The sequence below is a fragment of the Ustilaginoidea virens genome, chromosome 4 (genome assembly GCF_000687475.1).
Source record: "Ustilaginoidea virens chromosome 4, complete sequence".
Classification (NCBI taxonomy): domain Eukaryota; kingdom Fungi; phylum Ascomycota; class Sordariomycetes; order Hypocreales; family Clavicipitaceae; genus Ustilaginoidea; species Ustilaginoidea virens.
Genome location: NC_057319.1, coordinates 4,426,284 through 4,445,184, shown reverse-complemented (window position 1 = coordinate 4,445,184; position 18,901 = coordinate 4,426,284). Strand labels below are relative to the sequence as shown.

Genomic DNA, 18,901 nt, shown 5'->3' with positions numbered 1-18,901 from the left:
AAATACTGCTGGGTGGGTACCTTGGATAGTCTCATAGTTTTGGAAATTTGTTCTCATATGTTGTTATAATAATTGGCTACACAAAGAGGAAGAAAAATTCTGCCTGCGCTCAAGTCCGCAGCATAAAAGTTTTTGAGTGACTTTTTTGGTTGGCAATCGCGCCGAACCGGTTCGCAAGATGCAAGTTGACACATTCCATACAGCGTAAAGAAATGTTTGGAAGAAGAGAGAAAAGAGGGAAAAAGAAGAAGCTCTGCCCGTTTTGGTGGCTGTGAGAGCCATCATCTTTTGACCCATGTTCCAGTTTCTTGGCCCCCTCCCCTTCGCTCACGCTCCAACAACTCGTCAAATTCCCTCTGAGCCTGGCTCTTTGGTGTATTGTTTTCCTCATCGACAGACGATGCATCGTACCTATTTACAAAAGAAGCGCGATTCTGCGGGCTGGCATCCTCACGGCTTCCCCACCCTGCAGTTGACCTCTGAGGGGCCTCCCAAGTCTGTCGTTCATCTCGTGAACGGGCCTGTTTGGGCGGATACTGCGCTTGCTGCCGGATACGGTCCCATGCCGAACCGCCATCATCTTGTGGCAGTGAGGATGGAGCCACGGGAGAGGCGTCGTCAAAGTCATCGTCAACGCCCCGACTCCTTGTTGTGGCCTGCCGCGAAGAAGCAGGGTGGCGGTATCCTGACCATGGCCGCGGCTTATCAGCCCCAGCAGCCTGAGATGGCGCTTGATAGTTGTCTTCTTCTGACTGGATGGAATACTCGTGCTGAGTATCTGAGCTCCAATCGTTCCCGCTGTGCTGAGAATTCGAGGCTTGAACGGCACCTAGGACCCTACCAGCCTGCTCCCTTCCGTGCCCAAAAAGGGAGTTCAACCGGTCATCTTGCGCCATTGCATATTTTTGGCGGAAAAAGTTGGCTGCTTGGAAGAGCGGCTGTCCGAAGGCCCAGATGACGCCGTAATAGGCAGCAAACCGAGCCGAATGCCACACGAAGCGGATTCGGGGGCCACGAGTGAAGGCGTCGTATTTCCCTCCGTTCGTAACGACGTTGAAGAAAGGAAAGCGCATGGTTCGCCGCCCCTTGTACGTCATGTATGCTGCTAGGCCGGTCATGGCCCATTTCCAGGCCTGAATGTTATGAACGGTGGACAAGAGGTGCTCGGTCAAGGCCTGGGTCTCCGAATCGCTCAGGCTCCTGGATTTGCCGGCGGCAAGACTGACGACAGTAGCCTCGGCCAGGGCGAGGGTCTTGCTGCGGTCAAAGCCGCGCAGTCTTGCGTACCATGGCGGCTCGTAATCCGAGAAGAGGCGCTGAATCTGGGCGTGGACTTGAGGCTGATACTGGCTCCAGTTGGCCAAGGCCTGGTTACGTCGTTCTTCAACGGAGGCCCGGACGTTGCGGGAATGCTCTGCCCTGGACATGGGTTGCGTACTGCTTGGCCCTTCGTTTGGTCTGTCCATTGTTTTGTTGTGTTGATGGACGTTGGTTATGATGTTGAATAGATGTTGATGGTCGTCGAGCTTGCATGACAGAGGATTAAAAGGTCCGACTACTCAAGGACGGCCGCCGCACATCGTGATTGAGGCATGACGCAAGAGGAAAGGGCTGGGAGTGGCTTACTCTGTAGAACGTGGGGCTTCATCGATAAGCGTATGCCGGCACGTGATAGGCCATGTCTGCTCCAAGGTGGAAATAGAGTGGGGCGTAGCTCTGAGATAGTTGGCCAATTACATTTGGTAAAATCTATAGGTGGGGGGAACTGTCCGTCCATCTTTTACACTGTTTGGCTCATGTACTCTGTACCACAGTATGCACCACAGTATGCCTACGGTATCCGTACTCGATTTCTGCACCTTGTACGACTTGGTCCGGCTCACAACATTACATGTACGCTTCTGGCACCGTCTAGCCGGCGTTTGTGACATGAAGCACGCTGGTTGTTAACCGGGAAAAAGGACCCCTCTCTACCTCTCTACCTGTTACGGTCTGCCTCGGCTGAGCAGTGTCGCACGACCATCACAACGCGTTGTTCCGCTGCGAATCGTTGCCCCGCCAGGTCCAGGAGGGCTTCCCTTTTAGAGGCGGCCCCAATGCCGCCACCCGTCAGCGGGGATCGCCTTGTGTGGCTTTCCTTATCTTCCGAGCTGTCGCAACATCTCTCTCGTCTTTTTCACACAAAAACGGACATGCCTCCAAAGGACCATCTGAATCATATTCCGTCACCGGGAGACGGTCCATCGCGTACGTCCGTGTATCAACACAGTGACGTAAAGCGAATGTCATCTTTGCTGGCGTTTCCCTCTTTCAGCTGAACCTGGGATTTTCCCCATTTTTTCTCCCATTTTTTTTTATTTTCATTTTTATTTTCTCTTTTTACAACTTCTTTTCACAAGTAGGAAATCGTACGACGGCAATCAGAGGGACGACCTGCTCAACATGACCTTCACGGTTCTCACAGACCACCAGGTCGGGGAAATCTTGGAAAACCTGACGGTTGACGAACTAGACGAGTTCCGTCATGTGTTGGCATCCGCCCTGCACGAGTTCTCCAACTCTACAGACGCCGGGGACGGTGATGTATACCAGCAGCCCCATCGTATAACGACCTTTCACTCAGCATCGAGTGCCACGACCCTCTACATGCCGTCGTGCGGACCCGAGGGCATGGGCTGTAAAGGTAAACCCTGACGCGTCCACCCCCTTCCGATGGATGACGGACTTGGCCGCGCTTCAAACACCGGTAAACACCCTTCTCCGGCAAGCCTGGTTACATGCTGAACTCGCGACAGTTGTCTCGCTCACCTCGTCCGTCGCCGCGCAAGATGCCAACGTGAAACCCATCAGCCCAACCGGAGTGGTAAACCTGTTCCGTCCGGATGGAAGCCCCCTGGGTCTCGTCCACGCAAGCACCTTGACGGCCTTCCGCACGGCCCTCGCGTCGGCCTGCCTCCTCCATCGTCGGAATCACGTCAAGACGCTCACAGTCTTTGGCAGCGGCAGCCAAGCGTATTGGCACGTGCGGTTGGCGCTCTTGATGCGAGGCAGCACCATCAGGCACGTTCACATCATCAATCGCCGCTTCTCTGATCGAGCCGGCTCGATATTGAAAAAGTTTACCATTGTGCCTGCTTCCGTCAAGGAGCGCGAGGGATGGCCCCACGCCAAATTCAGCATCCTGACTCCCACTTTTTACGACTTTGACAGGCTGCAGAAGGAACAGATTCGCAGCGCAGACGTCATCTACTGCTGCACGCCGTCTCGCCAGGAACTGTTCGATGCCTCCATTCTCACCTCGCACGAGGGCAGGAAGAAGGGCCGCTTGATCGTGGCTGTTGGGAGCTACACACCCGAAATGAGGGAGCTGCCCGAGGGCTTGTTGCAGCTCGTGACCAAGCCTCACGATAGGCTTCATCGTCATTTCCACAAACATGCGGATGAGGGGGGCGTTATCATCGTGGACACCCTTGACGGAGCCATGAAGGAAGCCGGCGAGATTATCTCTGCCAAGATATCGCCCCATCAGATGGTTGAGTACGTTTTCTCCTGGAATTTGAAGCAGACAGAAGCAACAGCAGCAGCAGAAGAAGAAGAAGAAGAAGAAGAGAATTGTGGATGAAACAAGCAGCTAATTCGTGCATTCACAGGCTTGGTGAGCTCGTCATGCTGCACCGTTTGGCTGTCGAAGAGTCCGAGTCGGAAACCGCGGGCTCTCAAACGCCCCTGTCGTCCGACTACGAGCCCACCATTGACTTGGACGACAAGACGCCGTCCATGTCGAGCGTTTGGAATAATTCGTCTTCTCGTCCGGCAAGCCCGTCCGGCTCTACATCATCCCAGCACAACCATAGCCGCGTACCAAGCATCCCCCTGCCTTTTCGAACCCGATCCGGCGCATCGTCCGAAAGCGAGGGCAAGAAGGAAGACGGTCTCGCTCGATGGTTGAGAGACGGGACTGTAGTATACAAGAGCGTTGGCCTGGGACTTATGGACTTGGTGGTCGGTATGCATCTGGTCAAGCTTGCCAACGAGAAGAACGTGGGCACGCAGATTGAGGGATTTTAGAAGGCGCATGTATGTACTCACGTACAAGGGGTTCTTTGCATGTTGAACGGCTCAGGCGTTTGAGTTTAGGTAAGGAAAAGAAGCAACGGCAGCGTGGGCAAGTCAAATGTATTCTTGTTCCGTCCTGGAATGACTCGACTTGACAAGAAGAGAACCATGACACGGACAGTGGGCGGATCGGCGCCTGGGACTGCACGATTTGTCATGGGAGGATTTTTATTCTTCTAATACATGCCACATGAAGCAATTTGCTGTTATACACAATCATCATGGGGAGCAGTAGGCCGGTCGATCCGTGACCTGAGAGAGCTCCGCCCACCTAAATACCTAGGTTATATAGCCTCATCCATTCCACAGTATGCAAAACCTCATGCTCCTTCTTCCCCCCTACCCCCACCCGGGGCCCCAAAAAAAAAAAAAGATCAAAATGTCCCTAAACCCCCGTGTACATTCTAAAAAAAAAAAAAAAGAAAAAGAAAAACCGCCGTCGACGCCGGCCTCTTCTCTCTTTACTCGGCAACCCAGACAGAGGCCATGCCCATACCAGTGCCGACGCACATGCTGGTGCTGCCAACCTTTTTGCCAGTCCGCTTCAGCTCGTAGAGAAGGGTGGAGACTTGGCGGGCGCCGGTGCAACCCAGAGGGTGGCCGAAAGCAATCGCCCCGCCCTTGGGGTTGATCTTGTCGTGGGGGATGCCGAGCTGGTTGGCGCTCCACAAGCACTGGCTGGCAAAGGCCTCGTTGATCTCGTAAATGTCCACGTCGTCCCTGGAGATGCCAGCGAGGTCGAGGGCCTTGGGGATGGCCTTCCAGGGACCCTGACCCATGAGCAGGGGCTTGACGCCGACGACGGCGCCGGCGACGTACTTGCCAAGGATGGTCTGGCCGAGCTTCTCGGCGGTGGACCGTCTCATGAGCAGGACGGCGGCGGCGCCGTCCGAAATTTGGCTGGCGTTGCCGGCGTGGATGCTGCCGTCGGCGGCAAAGGCGGGCTTGATCTTGCCCAGGGACTCGGCGGTGATGCCTTCCCGGATACCGTCGTCGCGGGCCACGGTGATCTCCTTGGTCTCGCCGGACTTGGGGTCCTCGAACTTGACCTTGAGAGGGACAATCTCGTCCTTGAACAGGCCCTCCTTCTGAGCCTTGACGGCTTTTTGGTACGAAGACGCGGCGAAGGCGTCCTGGTCGGCCCGCGAGATCTTGAGGTCCTTGGCCATGTCCTCGGACAAGACACCCATGGGCACCTTGCAGTTGGCGGACTCTTGGTTCGATTCCAAAGTCTCGGAGAACTCGGTAACGGCAGAGGGACTGAAGCCAAGCGTGTCAGCGCATGTGGGCCGTTTAGCAGGAAGAGATGAAAGCGGCCACGAAAGAATAGTGCGCCACTTGGATATAGACAGCCACAAGCTACCCATTCCCAGAAGAAAAAAAGAAGAAAAAATGAAACAAGTAAAAAAAAAACAAGGGGGGGGGGGGAGGGGCGGAGAGAAGGGGAAAATAGATACGAGCGAGAGAGAGAAGAGGCAGGCATCACATGACGTACCCGTACTGCAGCGACATGCTCTCAACGCCAGCACCAATGCCTACGTCAATCATGCCCGCCTTGATCTGGTTGGCGACGTCAATGCAAGCCTGGAGACCAGACGAACACTGGCGGTTCAGGGTTCGAACGGCCGTGGACTCGGGAAACCCAGCGAACAAGCTGGCGGCGCGCATCTCGGTGGCGCCGCCCCCGGGGGCGAGGACTGTGCCGACGCAAATGTCCTCGACGAGGGCAGGATTGATCTTGGACCGGTCGATGATAGCCGTGAGGACACCGGCCATGATATCGGCAGCCTGGGTGTCCTTGAAGCCGCCCTTGCCGCCTTTGGTGAAGGCGCTTCGGCAGCAAGCCGTGACGACGACCTGCACAGCAAAAAGCATGTCAGCCGGCTCCAAGAGCGCTGCGTTTTCCACCAACACAACACATCTGCGACACATTTGCGACACGTCTGCTGGGGTGATGATGGGAAGACCAGAAGCCATTCCATGTTGGGGATGTGAAAACCTACATCATCGGGACGTTTCTCCAGGATCTTGTCGCGACCGCCAGCGGTAGGGTTACCGGTGAGCTGGCCACCAATCTGCGAGAGTCTGTCGAGGGCTATCCGCGGAGAGATTAGCGACCCGTTCGCAGCCTCTTGTTGCAAAAGGCGCGGCATCTGCGCCAGCTAGCCACTTACCACCCATTTTGGCTGTTGGGGACGGTTGGAGATGCGCGAGGGGTGTATGTGAAAGGAAGAGTAATAAGAAGGAAAGAGGAAGAAGGCGCCAGATATGGGTGTCGAGATTTGCGGGAGGCGGAACCTATATAGGGCTTCCAACGAGAAGATACATAGATGCGGCAGACCTCGGCGACAAGACCTCGGCGACAAGCTCAGCGTTTGTCATCCGCTGCTGCGGCTTTGATTGATGTCAGGTGGGTAATCAAGACCGAGGCAATTTGGCAATGTGGGGGGCGCCAAGAAGCCAGACAGTCCAGCACCCTGGCGTCCAGCATCTGGCGCCCGGCGTCTGGCGTTTGGCGTCTGGCGGTGTGTTTTCACATGCAAATTTCTGCAGCGGCCGCCCCGGCAACCTGAACACACCAGACGGCAGTGGCAAGTACTCGGCACCCCGGGTGGGCACAGCCCCGCTCACTGCAAACCGCTGCAGCTGTTCCGGCCGGTGCAGGCTGGGTTCCAGCTGTTCTTGGACGCGGCCCCGCTGCCAGGTAGCGAGTACATTCATATCGTACCAGGAGCCCCAGATTCTTTGCTCCAGGGCGCCGTGCTGGGGGAGGTGGGCTGGGACTGGGGCTGGGGTTGGGGCGGGGGCGGGGGGGTTCTGCTGTGTCCGTGTCCATCGCGAGTACGGAGTACTCCGTATTGCTGGGTCTATTTCAGCCGTTTGCAGAGAGTCACCACGTTCCAATGGAGCTGTCAATTCGTATTCGTTGACTCTAACCTAATCTTTCTCAGCTTGTCACATCACATTCCAGCATGTGCATCTAACCTACAGGGCGGGCCATTACCAGCCAAATCCAAGCTCACTGCAAGGAGCCGTCATGCCCATCATGGATCGCAGCTGCGGACTAGGGTTTTCTGGCTTCATGTTGAATGCCGTGTCGACGCGGGCCAAATATATATATATATATGCAGATTACAAAAGTCATCCAAATTATACCGGCAGCAAGTGCTCTGCAGAAGATGCTCGCTTGTGAGGGCCAGCAAGACTCAATAGAGATGGTGCCGCTACCACACGCTTGATATCCGCTTCCTGATATCCCGGGCAAAAGCATTCATCTCACGCCTTGCTTTCTTTCGAGCCATCGCCCCCCACCTTGCCTCCGGATGTAAAGTTTAGGCTGACGCTGTTCACGCAGTGCCGTTCATCGGTGGGCGTGGGAAACCCTTCGCCTTTGAAAACATGGCCGAGATGTCCGCCGCAGCTGGAGCAGACAATCTCGGTCCTGGCCATGCCAAGGCTCCGGTCCTCGTGCCTCGTAACAGCACCGGGAATGCTGTCAAAGTAGGCCGGCCATCCGCAACCAGACTTGAACTTCTGGCTAGCCCTGTACAGCGGAGCGGCACAGGCGGCGCAGGCGTAGACACCTTCCTCGGGGTAGTGCTTGTCATATTTTCCAGAGCCCGGTGGCTCAGTGCCTTTTTCTCGAAGGATCCGGAATTGTTCTGAACGAGACGCGTCAGAATGCAGCCATCCATCCTACAAGACCCGTTCATCACCCACCACAGCCACCACCACCACCACCACCACCACCACCACGACGGCACGGCAGTCTAGGTGATTGTACCTTTGTTGAGAACAGCCCGCCATTCGTCGTCCGAGCGCTGATCGGGGTACGACATTTTGGACGACGTAGACGAGGGAGATCCAAGCAAGGCGCTGAGAAAGGATAGACTGGACATGGACTGCGGAGGAAGCGGCCTGCGAACCGACGCCGATGGAGGTGAGGGACGTAGCCTGAAGCGGGCAACGGCGGAGGGCGCGTAAAAGACGGCGGCCAGAAGCGGACTGAATCGCGCGGCGGGCAGAGTTACCATGGCACAATGGACACGGAAACTGGAAACGCCGGTTCTCTGCTCCGTACGTGGCCAAGAGCTGAGATTTGCCGACGTTAAATTGCCTCGAACCTTTGCATCATACATTCTGTCCCGCCGAGGGGGCTTCTCCATCACAGCCACAGCAGCCAAGCCACAGCAGCCGAGCCAAGGCCAAAGTGGCGTGGCTGGTCTTACTAGACCCACCGGGTGTGTGCATATCGATTGCTGCCACAACAGGATGGGGTCAGTCAACTCCTGACGGGTTTCACAATTCAAAACCACACCAAACCACACAAACCCCTCCTCCTTCCAGTCTTTGACTCTTTGGCATCGTCAGACCTTGGTGCTTTGCTTGGTCACCACCACGCATTTGGCACCCCGCTGGACTCGCAGAGCAGCACTGCATCATCATGTCCAGGCGTGCACCGAACCCGGCCGCTGATCGGGCAGCGCAAAATCAAGCCACCATCAAGAGCCTCCTGAAGCTGGAATCTAATAAAGTCTGTGCCGATTGCAAGAGAAACAAGCGTGAGTACTTTGCCTGCCTCGCCACCAATGTCTCCCCCCCAAAGGGGTCTTGCGGCGAAGAAGACTAACCCACAGACCACAGACCCAAGATGGGCCAGCTGGAATCTCGGCATCTTTGTTTGCATTCGCTGCTCAGGCATCCATCGAGGAATGGGAACGCACATCAGCAGAGTCAAGTCGGTTGACTTGGATGCCTGGACCGACGAGCAAGTGCAAAGCGTGCTGGTCTGGGGAAACGCGCGTGCCAACAAGTACTGGGAAGCCAAACTCGCTCCCGGACATGCTCCGTCGGAAGCAAAGATCGAAAACTTTATCCGAACCAAGTATGAACTGAAGCGGTGGGTAATGGACGGTCCGAAGCCGGATCCTGCCACCTTGGACGTGGACGGGGATGACGATGTGCCCTTGAGCTTGGTCAAGGAGAAGCAAGTCATCGAGCGCAAAGAGTCCATCAGAAAGGCGTCTGCCGGACAGGCTCAAGTACCGCCGCGTAACCTTTCAGCGCCGGAGGGCGATTTGCTCGGCTCCTCGGAACAGTCTTCGTCTCGATCCAATGCTGCCGGCCCTGCAGCTGGTAATGTGACTTCAAAATCTCAGCCTGTGGCTCCCAAACCGACCAGCACTCGAGATTCATTGCTTGGTCTCGATTTTCTGGGTGGCGCGGCGGCCCCGGCCCGTCCCGCGAGCACAACCGGAGTCGCATCGCCGGGCAGTCAGTCGCGGCCAGACCTTAAACAGTCGATTCTCTCTCTCTACGCCTCTGCGCCAAGGCCACAGCCTCAGCAGTCATCTCAGCAACAAGGCTTCGGCGGCACCGCGTCACCGCCTCTGACCCATCAGCGACAGGGTTCTGCCGGCGGCGGCTTCCATGATGCCCTTGGCAGCCTCACATTGTCGAGCCCCACGAGTCCACAGAAGCCTGCTGCATTTGCCGACCCTTTCGCCAACCTTGGAAGCGCATCTTCCAGCAGCCGGGCCGTCGCGCCGCAACCAGCGAACGCGAGTGCCTTTGGCGGCTTAAGCGGGGGCAGTTTTTTCGAAAACAAACCCGCCCAACCTGCAGCGGCCTCTCGCCCGGACAAGCCGTCCAACTTGGGACTTGGCGCGTTTTCCTCGCTCGGGTCCGCAGCACCGACGCCGGTAGCCGCCGCCCCAGCCTCGAAGCTCTCCCAGTCGTCGTCTGCCATGGGCGATCTTTTTGATCTGTCGGCGCCTGTTGCCCAGGGTAAACCTGCGCCGCCGCCGCAGCCGCAGGTCACTTCACCACCATCTGCCAGCGCAAACTCCGTCTTCAACCTCTCAGCACCCCCGAGCAAACCCGTGGTACCGACCACTTCTACCGCCACGACGACGACCGCTTTTGGGTCTCCAGGAATTCCCGGCGTCGATGTCTGGGGCACCAACGAGTGGTCGTCCGCAGCGGCGCCTGCACCTTCGGCTCCGCCGGCACCGGCCGCCATGCCTAAAAGCAGCGGACAACCCAAGTCTCCTGCCACTGAATTTGGATGGGGTATCCCAAGCTCCTCGTTTGCCAACACGCCAATTGTTCCCGGCACAGGTGGAGGTTTCAACTCGGCACCCAAAGTCACGGCAGATGAAGAATTCGGAAGCTGGGCCAGCAGCACTGGCGCGTCTCACGCGAACACTGCGGCGGCGACAACTGGCAAAGCAGGCGGGGGCTTTGGTGGCGACGAAGATCTCTTCTCCAACGTTTGGCAGTAGATTTCTCCACACCAGACCCGTTCAAAACGATGGCTATGAATGGAGTTGAAGCAGTCAGGAGGGCATTGGGGAGCATGTTCTCGGCGTTTTTGTCCTCATGTCAGGAGTCTATTTAGGTTGTAGCCAAGGACGACGAATAACGAGGTCAAGGGTCTTGGGGAAACCAATGGAGGCTTTATAAAGCAAACCCGAGAGGAAACATGGTATCTCTAAAAGCTGGTAAATACAGGGGGACGCAAAATGGCCAGGCCGACGCCGAACCCATCCACGATGCCAAGGGTGTTGAGCTGCTAGTATCCTACCACCCACATCGAGGTCTGTGGGTGATGAAACTATGGTTCACCCGCTTAGTTCACCCGGAAGCGAGCAAGCGAAGCAAGCGGGTGGCAGCTACCCAGAGCCCTCCATAGCCACCAGACACGCTTTCGACACGATATCGCGGACCGTTCAGCGGAACGGATGGCGGGCGGCACAAGACGAAGCAAACCAGACAACATTCCGTAGCCGCAGCGGTCTCTATCCTGCGACGCGGCTCGATAACGAGGCAGCGCTCCGGTGGCACCTTTCGGCTGTGGGGGTTTCGGGCAGCGCCGCCGTCGTTACAGGAACAGCTTCAGTCCGTAGTAGAGCACCAAGAAGACGCCGATGATGATGGCCGACAGTTTGAGAATGGCGATTCTGTTGCCCGAAGCAGCCATTCGGGTCAGGCGGGTTGCCGAGCCTTTGATTTGTGACGTCATGGACGAGAAAGTATCCGACTGGAGGCGAGTGTCAGTGGGTGTTTTCTTTTTTTTTTACATGGCACATGTATATTTTATTCCATTCAAGACAAAGCATCTGGCGTTTCGTACCGTGTCATCAATGACGTCTTGCGCGCGGGCGTTGTCGTAAATGTCTATCGTGACGCCTCGCAGGGCAGAGACCTTGGCCGACAGCTCGTTCAGGCGAGCGTTGTTCTGTCTCTCGCGCTCATAGGCCTCAGACATGATGGGCGACGTGGTGAGAACGCAGGCCGCGCGTCGTCAAGGCGAGCCAGGTGCCCAGGGGCAGTGAAAAAAAAGGCGCCGCTGCACAAGTTACGATATTAGACGTCGTCGGCACGTCGTCGAGTTCGGGGTCGACAAGCTCGGCCCAGCAGCTACGCGGTGCGGTGCGGTGCGGTGCGGCGCGGGCAGCCTCGTGTGCCTCGCAGCCCAGGCTGGCGGTCCCGACGGAGGAGAAATGAAGGCGAGATGCGGCTGATCCAGATGGCTTTTTTTTTTTTCTTTTGCCAGGCTGTTGGGCGTTTGTTCGCCAAACGGGCATTGGGGGCCTCTGTTTGGAAAGGGGGAGAGGATGATGGCTGGGCCAGTGCTGAGTTGGCAATGCAGCTGGGTGCAGCTGGGTGCAGCTGTGGCGGGGGAAGGCCGCACCGCCACATGAGATGCGCCACATAAGATGCGCCACGCGGCTGTGCGCTGTGCGCTGTGCGACTGGGCATGTTTGGCCCCGGACCCCCTGCGGGCGGAAACCACGGAACGCCAGGGATCTGGGAAAAGAAAAGGGGGGCAAAAAAAAAGGAAAAGGAGGGAGAGAAAGACGTTTCTGGAGTTGCGGATCCCATCCAGACTCCAGGAGAGGGGAAGAAAAACTCTAGCGTTTCCGTGACGCGGCCGGGGCTGGCATTCACTGCTGAACTTGACTTGTTGCGCCCGGCAGTTGTCAATGGCCCTTGTAACGTGCCAGCGGGTACGGAGTACTGTGCAGTTGCTGCGCTGAAATGTCGCGCTACACACAAAAAAAGACTGACGTGCTGGCTTCATAGCACTACGGAGTAATAGCGTCGTGTACTCCGTATCGGCACTACGTGCCGCCGAGTACTCCGTGCGGAATAGTCTTGTCGTAAGCCCCGCCACCCCGCCCTCGGCAAGGCGTCCTGCTAACCCAACCATGCAATGCACTCCAAAGTCAAAAGTCTCCGTCGGTCCGTCGCGCATCGTCATTCAGTCCCTCCTCTCCAACCAACCCCCCTCCCTTGCTCCCGCGGCATGGTCCGTTCCAACTGCGATCCCCCGATCCCAAGAGCACAATTCTGGGCAGAGAACAAGCCAACGCCAGCATGGGCATGGGCATCAACAACCCCCTTCCGGCGTCGCTCAAGTGTAAGTTTGCAATAACCCCGCCTTTTGCTTCCTTCACGCCGGCTTCCAACGCCGCGCGACTTCGTTACCGTTTCGAAACGCTGACTCGTCGCGCGGTCCTACTCGTCCCGAACCAACCCCCCTTTCCACAGCGGAATGCAAAAAGTGCGGCAAGATCTTGACGTCGTTTGTCAATCCCCGCCAGGCCTTTGGTCCCGACAAGGTCATCCCGCCGTCGATCCTCTCGCAGGCCAAGGGCTTCGCCATCCTCACCATCCTCAAGGCCGGCTTCCTGGGGTCCGGCCGCGTCGGCAGCGGCCTGGTCGTGGCCCGGCTGCCCGACGGGTCGTGGAGCGCCCCTAGCGCCATCGCCGCCGCGGGCGGCGGCTTCGGCGGCCAGATCGGCCTCGAGCTCACCGACTTCGTCTTTGTCCTCAACGACGCCAACGCCGTCAAGACGTTTGCGCAGATGGGGTCCATCACCCTGGGCGGCAACGTCTCCCTCGCCGCGGGCCCCGTCGGCCGCAACGCAGAGGCCGCCGGCGCCGCGTCCCTGCGCAGCGTGAGCGGCATCTTCAGCTACTCCAAGACCAAGGGCCTCTTTGCCGGCGTCTCCCTCGAGGGCATGGCCATCATAGAGCGCCGCGACGCCAACGAGAAGCTCTACGGCACCAGGTACACGGCGCAGCAGCTGCTGGGCGGCGCCGTGAGCCCCCCGCCGGCTGCCGACTCCCTCATGGTCGTCCTCAACTCCCGCGTCTTCAGCGGCATGCGGGCCGGCCCCTCCAACGGCGACTCCATGTACAACGACATGCCCACGTACGACGACCGGCACGACGACGTCGTCTGGGAGGGGCGTCGTGGAGACGCCTTCGGCGAGAACGCGCAGAGGGATCGAGCCGGCGGTTTCGTCTCGGACGAGGTCGCGAGACCCGCCCGGTCGAGTACGTGGAAGGACGACGTCTACGACCGCCAAGTTTCCAGTCCGGCCTTGCGCTCCAGCACGTTTTCGCGGGGGCCGGGGCCGGGGCCGGGGCCGGGGCCGGGATTCGACCGCGACGCCCCTCCTGGCGAGCGCAGAGTCGGCCCGGGCAGGCCCACGGCCCCCAAGCCCAAGTTTGGCGACAAGGAGGCGTCTCTCAAGCAGAACGAGGCCATTGCCCTGTTCAACTTTGAGCCGGACCAGCCGGGCGATTTGGGCTTCAAAAAGGGCGACGTCATCACCGTTCTGAAAAAGACGGATAGTGACAATGACTGGTGGTATGTTGGGGCGAGTCGGTGTCCCCTTTCCCCCCCCCCCTTCCCCCCCCTCCCGCGGGCTCAGAATAACCGCTCACAACCATGTCAGGACCGGGATGATTGGGACGAGACACGGCATTTTCCCGAGCAACTATGTGAAGATGAAGTAGGGCCCGGCACAAGGCGCCGCGCGCACCGGAGACGACGGAGCAGCTGAAAATTGGGAGTCGATTGACGCAAGCCTGGGTTTTTTTCCTCTCATGATTTCTCTCTTTTCTTTCTCTTTTCATTTCCTTGTCTTTTCATTTCTTTCCTCTTTATTCCTCTTCTCTGTGCATTACTCTCGTCGTCTTCTTCCTTCGTCTTGGCCTTGTTCTGGATAGATGTTTAGCGGCTCCTGGGTGTTAGAGATATCCCTATGTCTAGTTTCGAGCTCGTACGCAGATTCTAGCTTGCATCCGTCCCAATGCAACAGCCGCCCCGGTCGTCATCTAGAAAGCCGCGAGCCTCGTCTTCCAAGCGGCAGCGCGGCAGCGGCACGCTATCAGCACCCGCAGACAAGTTGTTGCTGGCTACTACAACTCTGACAGACGAGCAGTCGTTTCAGGTCGGTGGTGGAGGAACACGAGGTGGGCTGGGAGCCGTCCCAAAAGAGCCGTCGCTGTAAGAGAGGCTCGTTGTCGTCTGGATGCAGGGATGGGTATGGGATTCCGGGGCGGTTCTTTACCACGAGCCTGCTCCTGGTCAAGCCAAGGTTCATAGTATCCTGACAGCGGGTGACTGGAACAGGGATGTTGCTTCACTGTGCAAGTTGGTAACGATCGGAAAACACCCCTTGTACCAAATTCTCTCATGTGGAATTGTATCTCGTCCGAAAAAAAGGGGATTTGCTTTGCTAAATGGCAAATGGGAGACACGCTCAGCCGGCCCTAGAAAGAAAAAATCATGTCCACGTCACGGCTTGACCGCCGAAACTACTTCACATCCACATCTTGCTTGATTCTTCTGGCACATTGCAAGAATGAGTTCCATGCCGGCGCAAGGGGTCCGGCCGGTTGATAATCAAAGAGAAGCACGCATCCTATGTCGCCAGGCCAAAGGTTGAACCAGCACGTTGCTCAATGACCAGTTTCTATGCCCTCAAAAGCTTTACCTGGACACCTTGGAGTATGCAGCAAGTCAAGCCTAGTTTCTCGGTCCATGGCTGCTGCGTGTCGACGCCCTCGATACGTGAATATTCTTGCAAGAAGCGCACGAGCACGTAGCCCGCTTCAGCATAGGCAAACTGCTGACCTACATTGACACGGTGAGAAGCCTTCTTCCTGGTCATGTAAAAAAAAAAAAAAAAAAAAAAAAAAAAACAGACAATGGGAGGGAAAATGGTTGTGAAAGGCTTAAAACTCACCCAAGCAAATTCTCGGCCCTGCGTTGAACGGGAGGAAATTGAAATGCTGGCGCGCCGTGGCCCATCGATCGGGGTTAAAGTCATCCGCATCTTCTCCCCACAAGTCTGTGCGGCGATGCATGGACCAGACTTGGTACATGACCTCCTGGCCTTTCCTGACAAAGATGGGATGGGATCCGTCGGGCCCTCCTCCGCGCGGCAGACAGGTGTCTCTTGCAGCGCGGCGGGAGTTCATGGGAACTGGTGGGTAGAGCCGGAGCGTCTCACGAAGCACCCACGTCAGGTACGTCATTTCCTTGAGGTCCTTGATGCTTGGACGCATCCCTGAAATTTTAGACATCTCCTGGCGCAGTCGGGCCTGCACGTTTGGTCGCCGTGATATTTCCCACATGGCCGCGCTCATGAGACAGGCTGTGGTGTCGCGGCCACCAAGCACTGTGTTGTTTTGCTCAAGTCAGCCTCCCACATCTTCAACTTTTGAGGTATTGCTCTTTTGAGCGACTTTGCAAAATCATCTCGAGGGGATGCGGTTGACCTACACAGACTCAACATTTGAAACCGAATCTCCTCCTGCGTCATGCCTGTGTTGACAAGGGCGTGAAGAAATGAGCCACCATCGCCCTCGTGTTCTTGTGGACAAGTTGACCTTGCTGCCACAGCAACAGATACCATGGCGTCTATGTAGTCGTGGACGATCTGGCAAGCCTCGTTTTCTTCCGAGTTTCGATAGAGCCACGCCAGTTTCCCCAGCCGAATTCGCTGCGCGATGCCCTCGGTTCCAACATCAAAGGCCCATGCAAACTTGCGAGCAGTTTCCGTAGCCCCTGCACTAAGAATTCCAGGGCTGCTTCCAAAAAGGAAGTCGGAGGCGACATCTAGGGTCTAGAGCGAGAATTGACGTCAATGCTGGATCCCACGCCTATTCCATCCAACACAGGAGTCGGAGTTGCGCAGCCTCCGTGGCTAAAAAAATTCTAGTACTTACATATCGAAACGCCCATTGCTGAAAATCGACGGGTGAACTCGAGTTTGGGAGAGAGCAGAACCAGACATTCAAATGTTTCTCAAACATGTCGAGGTTGATTTGGCTCTTCATGAAACCTGGCCTTGCCAAGGCGCGTGCAAGTTGCCAGACATGTCCGTCGGCGTTGAGGAATCCTACCCCCGCAAACTTTTTGGATATAATTCTGCGGCGCTCTCCAATCTCAAAGTCGTGAAACTTGGTCGCTAGAATGGCCTGTATATTCTCTGGCTCTCGCGTCATGATGATGTCGTTGCCCACCAGGTTCATCTGGAAAGTATGTCCATATTCGACAAAGTGACGTTTGTGCCAACATTCCAACACACGGTGATTGGCGGCTGCTTCTTTGATTTCGAGCAAATGATCAAGTCCAAACACGGGATCGAGCGTTTTGAGTCGGCTCAGAGGCTGGCAGCCGTGCCTTTTCGAGAACCGACATCTCGACCACCATTCGCGAACATGAAACGTCAATGGAATGAGCAGCACAGCTGCCGATATGGTGTAAATGATTTGCAAGATCATGGTGCGGGCTTTGTACTCCGTAAGGATTCAGGAGCTCGCGCGTGGCGGCTGAACGAATGGCAAGGGTCTGGCCAGCATGGTACTCCGAGTAGAGCTGGGAATTGCAGCCGTTCAAATAGATGAACCATAATGGTCGCGCAGTGAATCAAAAGCCCCGGATGACAATTGATAAAAAGTAGGTTTTTACTTGAGCTGCTTGTGGTTTCCCGCCAGGTTCACCGTACGGTCAGAATAATTCGTACATTGTGCACGACGAGCGGCCCGAGCTTCAGAGTCTGATACACGGATTCGGGCCTTCCCGAGCTGTTGGTCGAAGCTGTGAGCCGCCAAAACAGTGCGTAGCAGCATCGGCCATAGTTACAACGCCCGTTCGGTTGGCTGGAGGAGCAAACTTGAGCAAACCCTTTCTCAATGGCGGGACCCAACCATCAAGCGACGACTGTAGACTGCTTCGCTCGATATGGTTATCCCGGCCATCAACCAGTGCTGCACTTGTTGCAGTCGTACGTGCCGTGTCAATCCACCATCGGTCGGGCCCTCTGAATGTAAGTGGCTTCTCCAGCTGAACCTTTCCACGTCTCTACGCATGCACGCACCATCAGCAAAAATGGCAAGGAGAATTCGGAGCCCAGCTACTTACAGGTCTATGCGAAGAAAATCTCAAGTGACGTTGATCGGCTTCCTTCTGAATCAACCGTAGCAAACAATGCCCAAGCACTGCAAGGACTGCTTGACACGGCCGTGAATGACGGCGCTTTCGGATAGAATTTTGCTGCCGAGTGGGCATGGGGATTTCCTGTCGTCGATGTGTCGATGTGCCATGATGATAGATGCAATAGCTAGACTCCCATGCGCACATTGCCGTGTCAAAGACAAGCCATATGGATGTTTTCGTGGAGACATGATCAGAGGGACGGGTGACCCATATTGTGCACATCCAATACACCATGGTTTTCCAAGGCGGGATTCACTTCGCTTTTGCTGTGCTTTGCGATCTGTAGTATTTACGTCTCAGTGCGCCATCGTGCCCTCCTTCCATCTTCCGAGAGCGTTGGCAACGACAGCGGAGTTGAAATGTAACCCCGGTTGTGACTCGTAAGTCAGAAGTAGAGAGAGAGAGGATGAGAGAGAAGAGAGAGAGTGTGTGTGAGTGTGTGGCCAAGGCGAAATACAGTGAAACCAGAAGACGCAGCACTGTGTTTTGCATGCCCCCAGCCAGTTTCCCCTTCTCTCTTGCGTTCCCCTCGGCCCGGCCTGGATCCTCCCATTATTCTATTTGACTCATCACTTATTCATTACCGGCATATCGACAACGGCTTGACCTGCAAGCCTCCTCATAACGGTCCCGTCGTCGCTGGGAACAAGCTCTCCATCGTTATCCCCACAAAGTCGGGACCTAGCCATCCTGTCTCAACGCTGCAAGTCGGCGCAATCAAGATTAGCCTCTTGACCCTGCTTCAATGGCTCAACGCAGGAGGAGTCTGCACCAAGCTATAGGGAGCATCTTCCCTTCCTTCTTCAAAGCCAGGCTCACGTTTCGATAGCGAATGCTCCCTTCACCTAGATAGTCTAGCAGCCATTTTGGCACAGTATTCACGGCACAACATGCATACATACAGCGTCAGGACCGACACACCACGGTGCAAAAACACAAAACCACCTTCTTCCTGCAAGCCTCTCAAGTCCGCTCTCACTGAAACGGTCCGGTATGCTGCTTCAGTGCCAGCGCCGACAGCCACAACCACATACGCACCCCCTGGGGATTCGGCTGTGGTGTGGAGAAGTCTCGCCCCTGTTCTCCCATACACGACGTGGGGGGAGATGGGGTCCACTGTGTCACCACTTGAGTATTCGATGCACCTCAAGGCTTGAAGGCTTGAAGTTTCTATTACCTGAGCTCCTGTCCGAAGTGCTCAAGTCCATACGGGAGGATGGTGTGGAAGTCTTGGAGTACGGGGTGCGTTGCAGTTTGGCTTGCAAGTGGTGAATCGGACGACTTCGGGGGAGATATTTCAGAAAAGAGTTTCTTGACCTGATGGAATTTGTAAAGGCCAGAGGATCTTGACAGCAGTGATTCCCATGAAGAAGGGGTACATGCAGCATGGTGCAGTGCAACTCCGCTTGCCAAGATCCATGACGTCTAGCACCGGAACAATGCAGTACAGATGTACCTGCCCAGCCATCAATGCTCCAC

General features: G+C 56.4%; 8 protein-coding genes across 8 annotated transcripts; 3 read left to right on the top strand and 5 right to left on the bottom strand.

Moving 5' to 3' along the window:
• Positions 1–281: 281 nt before the first annotated feature.
• On the bottom strand, positions 282–1,427 carry UV8b_05653 (uncharacterized protein; the record flags this gene model as incomplete). The annotated part of the gene is made up of 1 exon (XM_043143150.1): positions 282–1,427. The coding sequence occupies one exon, from the start codon at positions 1,425–1,427 to the stop codon at positions 282–284; it is 1,146 nt and encodes a 381-aa protein (XP_042999083.1).
• Positions 1,428–2,442: 1,015 nt separating this feature from the next.
• UV8b_05652 (uncharacterized protein) lies at positions 2,443–4,068 on the top strand (the record flags this gene model as incomplete). The annotated part of the gene is made up of 3 exons (XM_043143149.1): positions 2,443–2,683; positions 2,796–3,537; positions 3,651–4,068. The coding sequence occupies 3 exons, from the start codon at positions 2,443–2,445 to the stop codon at positions 4,066–4,068; spliced, it is 1,401 nt and encodes a 466-aa protein (XP_042999082.1).
• Positions 4,069–4,577: 509 nt separating this feature from the next.
• On the bottom strand, positions 4,578–6,297 carry UV8b_05651 (uncharacterized protein; the record flags this gene model as incomplete). Its single annotated transcript, XM_043143148.1, has 4 exons — positions 4,578–5,376; positions 5,612–5,973; positions 6,120–6,211; positions 6,291–6,297. 4 exons carry the CDS (start codon positions 6,295–6,297, stop codon positions 4,578–4,580), a joined length of 1,260 nt encoding a protein of 419 aa, XP_042999081.1.
• Positions 6,298–7,392: 1,095 nt separating this feature from the next.
• Positions 7,393–8,150, bottom strand: UV8b_05650 (uncharacterized protein; the record flags this gene model as incomplete). The annotated part of the gene is made up of 2 exons (XM_043143147.1): positions 7,393–7,778; positions 7,901–8,150. The coding sequence occupies 2 exons, from the start codon at positions 8,148–8,150 to the stop codon at positions 7,393–7,395; spliced, it is 636 nt and encodes a 211-aa protein (XP_042999080.1).
• A 410-nt stretch (positions 8,151–8,560) lies between these two features.
• On the top strand, positions 8,561–10,400 carry UV8b_05649 (uncharacterized protein; the record flags this gene model as incomplete). Its single annotated transcript, XM_043143146.1, has 2 exons — positions 8,561–8,678; positions 8,761–10,400. The coding sequence occupies 2 exons, from the start codon at positions 8,561–8,563 to the stop codon at positions 10,398–10,400; spliced, it is 1,758 nt and encodes a 585-aa protein (XP_042999079.1).
• Positions 10,401–10,999: 599 nt separating this feature from the next.
• On the bottom strand, positions 11,000–11,386 carry UV8b_05648 (uncharacterized protein; the record flags this gene model as incomplete). Its single annotated transcript, XM_043143145.1, has 2 exons — positions 11,000–11,158; positions 11,252–11,386. 2 exons carry the CDS (start codon positions 11,384–11,386, stop codon positions 11,000–11,002), a joined length of 294 nt encoding a protein of 97 aa, XP_042999078.1.
• A 1,112-nt stretch (positions 11,387–12,498) lies between these two features.
• Positions 12,499–13,929, top strand: UV8b_05647 (uncharacterized protein; the record flags this gene model as incomplete). Its single annotated transcript, XM_043143144.1, has 3 exons — positions 12,499–12,541; positions 12,673–13,780; positions 13,869–13,929. The coding sequence occupies 3 exons, from the start codon at positions 12,499–12,501 to the stop codon at positions 13,927–13,929; spliced, it is 1,212 nt and encodes a 403-aa protein (XP_042999077.1).
• Positions 13,930–14,891: 962 nt separating this feature from the next.
• Positions 14,892–16,707, bottom strand: UV8b_05646 (uncharacterized protein; the record flags this gene model as incomplete). The annotated part of the gene is made up of 4 exons (XM_043143143.1): positions 14,892–15,052; positions 15,165–15,599; positions 15,704–16,046; positions 16,150–16,707. 4 exons carry the CDS (start codon positions 16,705–16,707, stop codon positions 14,892–14,894), a joined length of 1,497 nt encoding a protein of 498 aa, XP_042999076.1.
• Positions 16,708–18,901: the final 2,194 nt, after the last annotated feature.